At 41.4% G+C, this 12,922-nt stretch overlaps 1 protein-coding gene across 2 annotated transcripts in view; it reads right to left on the reverse strand.

Moving 5' to 3' along the window:
• Nucleotides 1-12,659, reverse strand: part of LOC310824491 (calcium-transporting ATPase type 2C member 1) — a 29,326-nt gene extending 16,667 nt beyond the window's left edge. For both annotated transcript variants that reach the window (XM_083697749.1, XM_083697750.1), the window contains exons 1-12: nt 12,560-12,659; nt 10,300-10,416; nt 5,692-5,781; nt 4,315-4,350; nt 3,929-3,990; nt 3,597-3,705; nt 2,754-2,909; nt 2,385-2,453; nt 2,128-2,203; nt 1,919-1,985; nt 718-842; nt 22-119 (exon numbers count right to left, since the gene is read on the reverse strand). In XM_083697749.1, coding sequence (XP_083553875.1) covers nt 22-119; nt 718-842; nt 1,919-1,985; nt 2,128-2,203; nt 2,385-2,453; nt 2,754-2,909; nt 3,597-3,705; nt 3,929-3,990; nt 4,315-4,350; nt 5,692-5,781; nt 10,300-10,416; nt 12,560-12,628 — 1,074 coding nt within the window. In that variant the 5' untranslated portion in view covers nt 12,629-12,659. The remainder of the gene's footprint in view (nt 1-21; nt 120-717; nt 843-1,918; nt 1,986-2,127; nt 2,204-2,384; nt 2,454-2,753; nt 2,910-3,596; nt 3,706-3,928; nt 3,991-4,314; nt 4,351-5,691; nt 5,782-10,299; nt 10,417-12,559) is intronic.
• Nucleotides 12,660-12,922: the final 263 nt, after the last annotated feature.

Consider the following 12,922-nt stretch of genomic DNA (forward strand, 5'->3'; position numbering starts at 1 on the left):
AGAGGCCTGTGTCGTCCATACCTCAGCATGGAGGCCGTCTGACGTGAACAGGTGGGTGACAGTCATTTCGTTCTTGGTCAGAGTCCCCGTTTTGTCTGAGCAGATGACGTTGCAGCAGCCTTGTGGGTAGAATAGAGGGGTAATGAGACATACAGACACAAACAAAAACAACGTTTGGTCCCTAGCTAGGTCTTCATGACGTCAACTTGAAACAGTAAACCTGTTTTAAGCAGCGATTCTGCATGCAGGGTCACCAACACCATTTAAACAATGGGGAAAATGCCGTTTAACATGCAAACAGCACGAGATTTCTATGACCTACCTGGTGTGCTCAATGTTGTGCTCAATGAATGAATTCCCTGAGCATTACATTTTCAGAACATGATCATTTGTTTCCAAAATCTCCACCAAAAAATTACAACAAAGACAAACTATACAGTAATAAGTCCTAATTACATTGGTTATGAAGAGGTATAACACATGTTCTACTCTCATAAAGGTATTTAGTGACATCATAATTAAGAATTTATTACTTAAAAAATGTTTAAAAAAAATCACTGACAACTTTAAGTAAAACACATGTGGGAAAATACCAGTATAATACCAGTGTATTATACTCTGGATAATGCACATACATCCACACCCACACACATCTAACGCAGAGCTGAGCAGCACAGAATTGAATCATACTGAATGGAACATCCACCAGATTCTTACCCAGTGTTTCAACAATGGGCAGCTTCTTGATGATGGCTCGTTTCTTCACCATCCTCATGACGCCCAGGGCCAGGGTGACAGTCACCACGATGGGCAGGCCCTCTGGGATGGCAGCCACTGCCAAGCTGGAGTGGGTAGGTAGGTTGAGATTGGGTGGGAGTAAGAGAGAAAGGAACACCAACTCCATAATTATCAAAATAAAAGATAATTTATACTGCTCGTGCAAATGAATGAAAAAGAGCAATAAAATCTCTCTGCACACACCATGCAACACTGATTTGCAAACCAAACTAATCATCAAATATGTGGACTTTGTAATATGCAGTCTGGCATGGAGTTTTTCTTGAAAGCACAATCTGAGATTTGTTTTGCTGTTTCTATTGTCATGTTAATCCATGATATACATCCATCCATTGATTCTTGAAGACTGACATATAAATTCCTATTAAGCTTAGCTCAACCCTTGTACCTACCATAACACATAATACAATACAATGTATAGCAAGTGGAAGGTTTGGTTAGGTTTGACAATCATTAAGAAGAGCCCATCCCTCCTCTTATGTCTCAGCCAGACATTACCATCCTCCTCTGGCTAGCAATGCAAACTCAGTTCATGAGTTCCATCTGTATTGTCCGTAATCACAGTCATCTGACCCCCCTTTAGATCCAACAAATCTTGTTATCCTATTTAGCTGCATTCGTGTTCATACCCCCACCTATCACAGGCTCCTTTTGAGGCACATTTCCCGAAGACCACTGCTAACAATGTGAAAAGCTTCCTGAAGACCACTGCTAATAAGGTGGAAAGCTTCCTGAAGACCACTGCTAACAATGTGAAAAGCTTCCTGAAGACCACTGCTAACAAGGTGGAAAGGTGTGTTGGTTGTCGTTGCAGCTACCAACTGTCTCAAACACTCTTGCTCCATGTCGTGGCTTTAAGTGTAATTATAAAATCAGACACTTTTTTGTTATCAGACAACAGTAAGTTTACTGCCCTGGTGAGTTTGACATGGTCTATTGCTCTTCTGTGTATTCTGTGTATAAGAGAAGATCTGCCACAACAGTACAACAGTACAATCTTCCACAGTACAACAAAAATAGCCCATAGCTAAGGACAGGCTAGAAAGTATTGTTTTAGGCTACATAGGTACCGATATGTGTACATCATTTACCCATCCATAATGTACAAATTTCGACTTACCTGACACCGATGGTGAACATGTCTAGTATGCGTTTCCCTTGGAGCCAGCCAACCAGCATGATAACCCCTGAAACCCATGGCAACACGCCTTAGCTGCATCGATGTGCTTAGAGCAGAAGTCAAGCAAACAGTATTGTCTATTCAAAATAACTATTGAAGAAGCTAAAAAGTTAACAAGAAAATGTAATAGCCCAAGAGTTAAAAACTACCGATGATTCCAAAGGAGTAGAGTGAGAGCTGTTTTCCGAGTAGGTCCATGCTTTTTTGCAAAGGTGTTTTTGGGGCCTATTCAGAAGAATGTAAAAAACAACAACAACAAAAAAATAACATTTAAAAGATTTCAGAAAAACAAAAACAAACCAAAAACAAAATAACTGTGAGACAAATATTACCAAACATGAGTAAATAGACATTCCTTTGTCAGTTCACATGAGTTCTATTCTACCAATTGTATAAATACGAATACCTCTTCTGCTTGCATCATCTTAAACACCTCGCCAAATTCAGAATTTTCTCCTGTTCCTATGACAATGCCCTGTGAAACACAAAATAACATAATATAAATGACAAACATATTGGTGCTGTTCTATCTGACTGTACTATTAACACAGTTGGTATTTACAAGGAAATCATATTGTATCAAATAGTTTCTATTTATTATATGTGGTGCTTAGTTCAATGAATCTTTAATAAGTGAAGTGACCTATAATTTAGCATTACAATATATACAAATATTTGCTCTCCCTCCTTTGCATTTCCCTTTTGAGGGATGATTCATTGACATGATTTGAGATTATTGTCACCCAGCCTTCTTTTAGAGAGAACTTTTCTTTACCTTGGCCTTGCCACACCGCACCAGGGTGCCCATAAAGGCCACATTGCTGCGTGAAGTGATGTCACCGTTGTTGGCGGCCGACTGATGTGACGTGGACTTTGAGCAGGGCGTGGTCTCTCCCGTTAGACTGGACTCGTCCACGGATAGGTCAGTGGCCTGGGGCACAGAAGAAGGGGTTGGGGGGTGAGGTCAAGGGTCACTGTGGCAGGTCAATTTAAGTAAGGACTTGCGCTGTGAGCTGGTTCTATTTTTCAAGGAGAACTAGAGACACTCTAGTGTATAAGCAATGAGGCTGTATTCAATATGAAGACCATTCAGAGAAATTATTTGATCGAAAAAATACCAGTGTGTAATTGTGTGTGAGTGAGACCAAAAGCAAGGTTTAATTGTGTGGCCTGGCATACAGTTGGTTATTTGGTAAAAGATGACAAACTTGAAACAGGAACATCATGTTGACGACCCATCAAAAGTTAGTTGCAGCCTGTATAAGCTGCAGTTTGCGTGTCGGGACAAAACCTGGTGCTGACCAATCTCCCGCCACCACAGCTTGATCCATTAAAGTTGTCAGCGGACGACAAAATCAAGTAGCCTTTTCTGTTTCATCTGTCTGACATTCACATTTGAATGCTGATACGATATATATTTTGTGATATTTGATGTCAGCGTTGCACAGATACATTTGCTTTAGGCCTAATCATGGTGTTAGATTGAATATTGTTAATGAAGTCCCTAGGGGAGACACAACTTTCATTTTTAAAGATAAAAAAATAATACATTCGATAAAGATTATGACTTGGAGTCGACTTAGCCCTAGTGTGTGTGTGTGTGTGTGTAACAGTGTACCTCAAAGAGGCGTAGGTCAGCTGGCACTCTCTCCCCAACAGACAGGCAGACTGTGTCTCCAGGGACCAGCTCTCGAGCCAACAGGTGCTCCAAGTGTCCTTCCCTCACACTAGAGAGAGAGAGAGAGAATGAATACAGATTTCCAGCTGACTTGAAACATTTCCACATTGTCCAGGGGTAACAGCTTGGATTAGGAGCCTTCCTTGTGTGTGTGCGCGAGCGTACATGTGTGTGTGTGGGGGAGGGGTCTGTGGGTTGTATTTGAAGTGCAAATCTAGGCCTATGGATCATGTTTGAAGTGGAAATATCTCTCTCTCTCTCTCCCCCCTCACCAGTGGCATTCTGGAGGCACAAGTTTCCCAAGCTCCTCAAGGGACTTCTCAGAGCGGTATTCCTTCAAAAGAGAGACAGTTACCACAGTTACCAACACACTCACCTGAAATACACACTAATGCACATTAAAACAGACCAACAAAAAGCTATATATTACTATTGCATACTATCTCTAATGCATACAGTATTACAAACAAAACACACGCAAGCATGCATAACACATTGATGCTGAAGTAACTCTAGTACTGTGTCTTCATTTCTCAAGCCTTCAAAAACGCTGGAAAGCCCATACATTTCCATTGTTCACTCTCCATCACTTTTATTCCATTGGCAAACAGCCAGCGTGACTCACTGTCAAAAAAATGGAGGAAAATACAGGACTCACCTGGACAAAGGCAACTGTAACAACAATTATAATGGCCTGTTTAGGAGAAAATGAGAAAAAGCGTGAGGGGGGAGAGAGTGAGGGAGAGAGTGAGAGAGAGAGAGAAAGAGAGAGAGAGTGAGTCAGACAGAGAGAAAGACAATGGCTTAGTGGCAGTGATCAACTTTTATTGCATACTTTGTGCACATGGCTGACCTATTGACATGGAGGCCTTGCTTCAACAGTCAGGAGTTTCTCATGATACTAATCAAGTGCATCAGAATTAGAGTCTGACAGATATGTAGGAGCACCGATATTATCAAACAATATTGGCCTTTTATAGAAATATATATAGCACATATTCATACTATAATACACCGATACGGCACCCTAACCCATTCTGAAATGATAGAAAATCTATTTAAATTTGTTTTTAACACACACCTCCATAAGTATTGGAAAGAGGAAACATTTTGTCTTATGTTATCTCCACTCTAGAGATGAAACGATTACTATGGTTTAAGTAGAGATCATGAGCTTTAATTCAATGTTTTCTTTTTTCAGATTTTACAACCGAACAGAAATTACAACCCTTTTTATACATAGTCCCCCTATTTCAGGGCACAAAAAGTAATATAATGTCCAAATTAAGTGTTTAGTATTTGCTCAACAATCCTTTTCATTCAATAACTGCCTGAAGTCTGCAACCCATTGACCCCACCAGATGCTGGGTATATTCTCCAGTGATCCTCTGCCAAGCCTGTACAGCAGCCATCTTCAGTTGTTGTTTGTTTTGAGGACGTTTTGCCTTCAGTCTCCTCTTCAGAAAATGAAATACATGTTCAATAGGATTTAGATCTGGAGATTGACTTGGCCAGCCAACAACTTAACTGGCAGCATGTTTTGGGCCATTGTTCTGCTGTATGATGAAGTGCCGTTCAAACTGTTAATTTTGGTAGGTTTAAGGTTTTGTTATGTTTCTTTAGATTTTTTGGCTATGTTTCTTTAGATTTTTTTCCAGATATTTCATAATGGCTTCCATGACTTTCATTGATGTCTCTTTGGTCCTCATGTTGACAGAATCCAAAGGCAAATGCAAAGCCTAGAATCAATACTAGACATTGAGAGCTCTTATGACTACATAAATGATGTGACGGAACACACCTGACGAACCAGAGACACCCGTCAAGCCAATTGTCTCACTACTTTTGGGTACCCTAAAATAGGGGGACTAAAAGGTTTCTGAATGGTGAAACCAATATGTACACAAATACTATCATATAAAAGCTGGGAATCTCTACTTTAACCTCATAGTAATTGTTTGATTTAAAATCCAAACTTTGTCCCATTACTTACAGTATGCAGGGCACTGTATGTTCATGGGCTGGCTTTACTTACCACTGTAATGCTGATGGCGTCATCAAACTGGTGCATTAGCACACTTATGACAGCGGAGGCCAGTAGTAACATGATGAGAGGGTCTTTAAACTGGGGGGAGAAAGAGACAAATCATCATCATTATCATCATTGTCAACATTCAGCTGTGACAATGCAAAAAATAATACCAACGTCCCAACATCTGACGGGTCAATCTGAAAAGGTCTCACTGTCACCTACACATCGACACTTTCAATAACATGGGAAACCTCAACTACAGTAGCTACACAGTAATGTCGCAAATTACGCACGAAATCTAAATCACTCTGTGACATCTCTGCATGTTAATCCTAGCAAGCAGACAATGAGAGAGAAACAGCTGGAATGACTCTCTCTGGCAGAGTAACTGTGTGCGTGGCTCTGCTCAGCAAGAGCTGACAGTCCTAGGTTACCATTTTCGGGACTAACCGCTTATTAGCCAATTGACAGTGCTGTGATGACATCACTTCCTTTGACAGGGTAATTGCGAGGGGATGTGAGAGGACAAAGCACCAAGTGTAAAAGTAATTGCCAGGCTTCGATAACATGGATATTTAATAATCAGAAGGTTGGAGTGACATTTGAGTACTAGGTCTGTGGCTTCCAGTGGGCTAGTTTCCTGAATCATGTTGGTAGGAGTGGATGGTCCATTACAGCCCACCAGGGCTAACTGTCTTATGAGCGAGGGATATACAGTATGATGGTGACATGACCCATAAGCTAGTGGTTCTCAAACACTTTGACGCATGATCAAATCCAAAGAATTGTTTCACTGAGAGACAAGCAGTAAAAAATATATGTATCAGATTAGACCTGGGAGGGTTAATGTTGACTTAGAAACATCAAACACAAGCTGGGCATTACACAAGATGGCACATTATACGAGAGAAAATATTGCGACTGTCAGTAATGTATTTATATTCTACAGAGGGATGCTGAAATTGAGTTAAATCTGCAGCATCAACGAAGTACAGCAACGCAGTGAGAAAACAGAAGCTGTTTTCTTGCTTTTGATGCTAAAAATACCAATGACAAAATAACTAACACCAGACAGACAGACAGACAGACAGACAGACACACACAAACACACGCAAAGACACAGACACAGACCCACAGTGACACAGACACACAAACACACAGACAGCTACCGGCCTTGTCTGAGCACAGCTCTATTTGATGTAGCAGGCTCACTGGAGCATAGAACTGGAATCGTGGAATAGTGCTCCTGAGGGGAGGACTGACAGAGGGTCACATGTTCAGCACCGAGGACCTGGCACCAACCTGAAGGCTTCTTGTGGGTGCTACTGGACTCCTGTTGCTACATGTATTCTTACCAAACTCGTTCTCACAGAAGAACTCACATACAGTGGGGGAAATAATTATTTGATCCCCTGCTGATTTTGTTAGTTTGCCCGATTACAAAGAAATGAGCGGTCTATAATTTTTATGGTACTTTTATTTGAACAAATAGAGACAGAATATCAACAAAGAAGTCCAGAAAAAACACATTATATAAAGTTATAAATTAATTTGCATTTGATCGAAGGAAATAAGTATTTGATCCCCTACAAACCAGCAAGAATTCTGGCTCATACAGACCGGTTATATGCCCATGAGGCACACAGATTACTCCTGTCACTTTAAGAAAGTACTCGTAATCTCTGCTTGTTATGGGTATAAAAGACACCTGTCAATAGAATCAATCTCTTCCATTCCAACCTCTCCACCACCATGGGCAAGACCAAAGAACATTCAAAGGACATCGGGGTAAGAGTTGTAGACCTGCACAAGGCTGGAATGGGCTACAAGACCATCAGCAAGAAGCTTGGTGAGAAGGAGACAACTGTTGGTGCAATTATTAGAAAATGGAAGAAATACAAATAAGAATCAATCGCCCTCGGCCTGGAGATCCATGCAAGATCTCGCCTCATGGGGTAAGGATGATCATGAGAAGGGTGAGGGATCAGCCCAGAACTACACGGGAGGAGCTTGGTAATGATCTCAAGGCAGCTGGGACCACAGTCACCAAGAACACCATTGGTAACACACTACACCGTAACGGATTGAAATCCTGCAGTGCCTGCAAGGTCCCCCTGCTCAAGAAGGCACATGTACAGGCCCATCTGAAGCTTGCCAATGAACACTTAAATGATTCAGAGAAGGCTTAGGAGAAGGTGATGTGGTCAGATGAGACCAAAATTGAACTCTTTGGCATAAATTCGACTCTTCGTGCTTGGAGGGAGAGAAATGCTGAATGCTACAATCCCAAGAACACCATCCCCACCGTCAAACACGGAGGTGGAAACATTATGCTTTGGGGTTGTTTCTCTGCTAAGGGTACAGGACGACTTCACTGCATTGAAGGGCCAATGGACGGGGCCATGTACCGTAAGATCTTGAACGAGAACCTCCTTCCCTCAGCCAGAGCACTGAGGATGGGTCATGGATGGGTCTTCCAGCATGACAATGACCCAAAACATACGGCCAAGGCAACAAAGGAGTGGCTCAAGAATAAGCACACTAAGGTCATGGAGTGGCCTAGCTAGTCTCCAGACCTTACTCCTATAGAAAATTTGTGGAGGCAGCTGAAGCTTCGAGTTGCCAAGCAAAAGCCTTGAAACCTTCAGGATTTGGAGAGGATCTGTAAAGAGGAGGGAACCAAAATCCCTCCTGAGATGTGTGCAAACCTGGTGACCAACTACAAGAAACGTCTGACTTCTGTGCTTGCCAACAAGGGTTTCTCCACCAAGTACTAAGTCATGTTTTGCTTGGGGATCAAATACTTATTTCCTTCGATCAAATGCAAATTAATTTATAACTTTATATAATATGTTTTTCTGGACTTTTTTTGTTGATATTCTGTCTCTATTTGTTAAAATAAAAGTACCATAAAAATTATAGACCGCTCATTTCTTTGTAATCAGGCAAACTAACAAAATAAGCAGGGGATCAAATAATTATTTCCCCCACTGTATGTTACCAAACTCGTTCTTAGGGTTGGGTAACATGACGTTCCTCCGGTTTCCACCGAATTGGGTGTATCTGCTTTGATTAGATTTTTGTCTATGGTTGTCATGATACCAGAAATGTGAACTGCTGCTTAATGTAGAATAGTTTGCTCTGGATGCGGAAGGCAGACTACATTTAACGTAAGGTATTGGAGGGCAAGGGGCATTGTCACGAAAATTGTAGCTTACAATAGGTGATCACTTTAGTGAACAGCTCAGGGAAGTCTAGCCCAGACTCAACGCTGAGTGGTGCTTCATTTACGACACTGGCCTAAAAAGGTGCTCAAAAAAGTTATTTAAAAAAAAGAAGAAAAAAAAAATCATACCATAATCATCACACAATCCACATCGACAGAAAAGGACACAAAGTTCCTAAAGTTTAACAGTTTATGGCTTTTTCTATTTGGCTGTTTATAGACCGTTGCTGGACGCAGGGGTGAGTCGCTAAAGCCACACTCGTAAACGAAGCACAAGTCAGCGTCAAAAGGCTGAACTACTGTGACGAGCACTTTTTGCCCAGTAGACACACATAACTTTGTCACTATTTAATCTGGGTAGATGTTGTATCATATAACTGTGTATAATATAACTTTCTCAAATGGTAATTGGTTGCCAACTAGGGATTTCTGGGTGACCTGGGCAACATATGACGTTATTCAGCAGTGAACGTTGAGCCCTGGTTCAGGTATTGTAAGTCATATTCTTCAAAACTTGTTAAAAACATCACTGAAATACTGCATGACTAATGTCAGCCTACATTTCAACCAGCAAATGCTGATGACATAGCCTAATTACAGCTAATTTTAATATGTTACCATGGCAACAGCAGACTGCATCTCACATTCACCATGTGATGAGTAATCGGCAGGTCCTTTTGCGGGGTGTCAGGGGGGGCAGGGGTGAAACAAAGAGAGAAGGGCAACAGAGAGAGGGGATAGGAGACAAAGCATCCCTCGTTCTCTCTCTCTCGCTCTCTCTGTGTGAATGAGAGAAAACAGGCTGTTCAGGTGACAGTGCTATATTTATCTGCTCACCAAGTTGCTTCTGGCCACAGAGGACTGAGGGCAGCAGGGCCCAGATCCCTCCCCCTCTTCCTCTCTGCTATCACAGAGGACACTGGGAGCTTTTGTCCTTGTTCAAGAAACCATGATGATGGGGTGGGGCGTGGGCAGGTGAGCTGTGATATTTCACATGGCCAAAACACTACTGTGAAGTTCTTCTATCTGACACTGCTATGGAAGCTGTAGTTCTATGCAGCCAAGCTGCATTCAGGCGCTTCTCCGAAATGTGTTAACTCGTTAGTTGACGACTGGGAAACTCGTTACAACTTGCAACTCTGCAGGTTCTGCATGTGTAATTGCAGGCTTTTAAATTAAGTCATTAAAAATGTAGTATACTAGCAAAGTATACTAGCAAAAAAAGGGAAAAAATAAATAGCCTGTAGTGTTTGGCCTGTGGTCAACTGAAAGTTGTAGTAATTCTACCTAACGTTGCTATAGCTATCTACAGTAATGTGGCAGTTGTACTCGACCTGAACACTGGCATGGAGGTTCTACTTCTCTCGGCTCCACCTGACCCTCACCTGGGAGATATACTTCTTCCAGAGTGGTTCCTCCTCGCTGATATCAAACTCATTCCAGCCATGGTAGGCACGGCGGCGGGTCACCTCGTTGTGAGTCAGGCCGTATTGCAGGTCAGCCTAGAAGAGGAAACATGGTCTTTAAAAGAATGTATGACTGTAACCAGGAGGAAGCTTCAGTCTCCGTGGGCATATACGACCACCATTCCAAAACGTTTTTTTTTTATAACATATCAAACTCCACTGTGAAACACCTACATATCAACAATATGCTGATAAAGTGATTGCAACATAACCATGGCAATGGAAATAAAGCAAAGCTTGTATTGGAATTTCCATGGAAACTAGAAATTTAGCTGTTTTAGCTAGTTTGATGAGCATATTTTTTTCATTTGATATTTTCAAGACATGTGGTCCAGTAACAGTCCAGTCGCTAATATAGCTGAACATTTATTTTTCCCACTGTCCAATTGTAGGATGATTGGGAAAGCAAAATAAAGTAACAATATTCTGTTTTATTATAGTGAGAGCAATTTTGGCATATCAGTGTTAGAGCGCTATACGCTTGTTTGTATGTTTTCAAAGCAGCGAGTGACATTCCACTTTACCAGTGTATTGGAGATTGTCATGTGTGTATGAAGACACCATCGTCTTTTTAAAACCAGAGAAGGAATTTTTCAACGTGGACCTTGCGCTCTGTTGCAGTCCAGTGACATCGGTCTCAGTTGACGATGTTAAGCATCTTTAAAGTCACAATCTGTAATTCGTGAAACTGCTTTGGGATATTTCAATTCATGATATACAGTGCCCTGTGTAAGTAATGGGAAGCATTTTTTCTTCTTTTGGCTCTACACTCCAAAAGTGAATTTTAAATTACTAATAGATTAAAGTAGATATTCTCAGCTTTTATTGGATGGTCTTTGTGTACATATTGGTTTCACCATTCAGATATTACAACACACTATATGCATCGTCAACCCTAACCCGAAAACAACTGTCCCACAGATCAGGAACCCTCTCCAGGAGGTATGCATGAATGTGTCAGAGACTACCACCTGCAGAAGACTTTATCAGCAGAACTACAGAGGCTACAGCGCAAGGTGCAAACCACTAGATGGCCACAAAAACAGGATTGCTGGGTTACAGTTTGCTAAAAAGTACCTAAAAGAGCCTGCAGAGTTCTGAAAAAAGGTCTTATGGACAGATGAGACAAAGATTAACATGTACCAGAGTGATGGCATGAGTAAAGTGTGGAGAAAAAAAGGAACTGCTCAATATCCACAGCATACCACCGCATCTGTGAAATATGGAGGAGGGGGTGTTATGGCTTAGGCATTGTGGGGGGACATGCAGCGTTCGGCCTGTAGAGGGAGCTACAGGACCGTGGCCAGGGTTACGGAAGCGAGGCTTGGTTGCGCACCTGTTGTGAATGAAGCCTTGTTAACGAAATGTGTGTACCTCTGCTTTTGTGGGGAAGCTGGAAAGCTGCGACTGGAAAGTCGACGAGGGATTCTTGAGTAATAAACGGGCTTTGCCCTTACCACAACTACTGAGTCCGCCTGTATCGAAGGATCCTGTTACAGGCATATAGGCATATATTTTATGCATAAAAAGTGTTGTAATTTATGAATAGTGAAACCAATATGTACACAAATAAAAGCTATTTGTTCTACTTTAACCTGATAGTAATTGTTTGAAAAAATCCAAACTTTTGGAGTGTAGTGGCAAAAGAAAAAGAAAAAAATGCTTCACTGTGCCATTACTTACACAGGGCACTTTATACCCATTGGCTCTTGAAGAGTATTACTTATTGATGCCTGCCTCATGAGCTTAATACAACTATTTTACCCCATCATAACCCAGTACTTGCATGTCAGTCCTTGCATCCAGAGTTCTGTCTATGAATTTAATAGTAGTGACATTTCTCCAACCCCATCCATCAGTTTTATGTGGCGGGCTTGCCATTTTTTTGTTGCAAGATATGGACTAAAAAGTAACCTGGGAGGATTGACAGATGTGAGATAAGTGGATAATCATCAAAATTAGATTTTGAAGTGAACCCATCCTTTAACATCAATAAAATTGAGCTTGAACGTGCAAGATAGGCATTATGTGACAAGCTCAAAGTGGCACTGGGAGTAATACATTTGGTTATCTACTGTATCTCTCATATCCTAGCTCTATCATGAAGCTTGGAAAAAACCTCTTAGAGCAATGAAATAAATCAGATGAAGTCCTTCTCCACCATGTCACACTGCCATACCTGCAGGACACACGCTACTTCATTCACTGGTAGTTCGCTGGCTTTTTTTGAGGCTAGTACCGGAACCATGGTCTCATCTTCACAATGGGGATGTCTCTCGGAAAGCTGGAAGACAAAACAGAGATATACAATGACAATGTGCAACCTAAATACATAATCCATATCTGGGGTTTTATCAAGTGTTATGCAATGAAAAATATAATCCCTTAGGTAGTCCAGACAGCATGAGGTTCCAATGTTCACTGAGATTAGTTGGAATGAACGTGATTCTACTGTAGCCTTCATGAGTTAAGAATATAGCGGTACTTAGCTCCACTATGCTAACGTTGGTGAGCTTCCATTAGGCCTAGACCAGACGTCACA

This window comes from Argentina silus (genome assembly GCF_951799395.1).
Source record: "Argentina silus genome assembly, contig: scaffold_189, whole genome shotgun sequence".
Classification (NCBI taxonomy): Eukaryota; Metazoa; Chordata; class Actinopteri; order Argentiniformes; family Argentinidae; genus Argentina; species Argentina silus.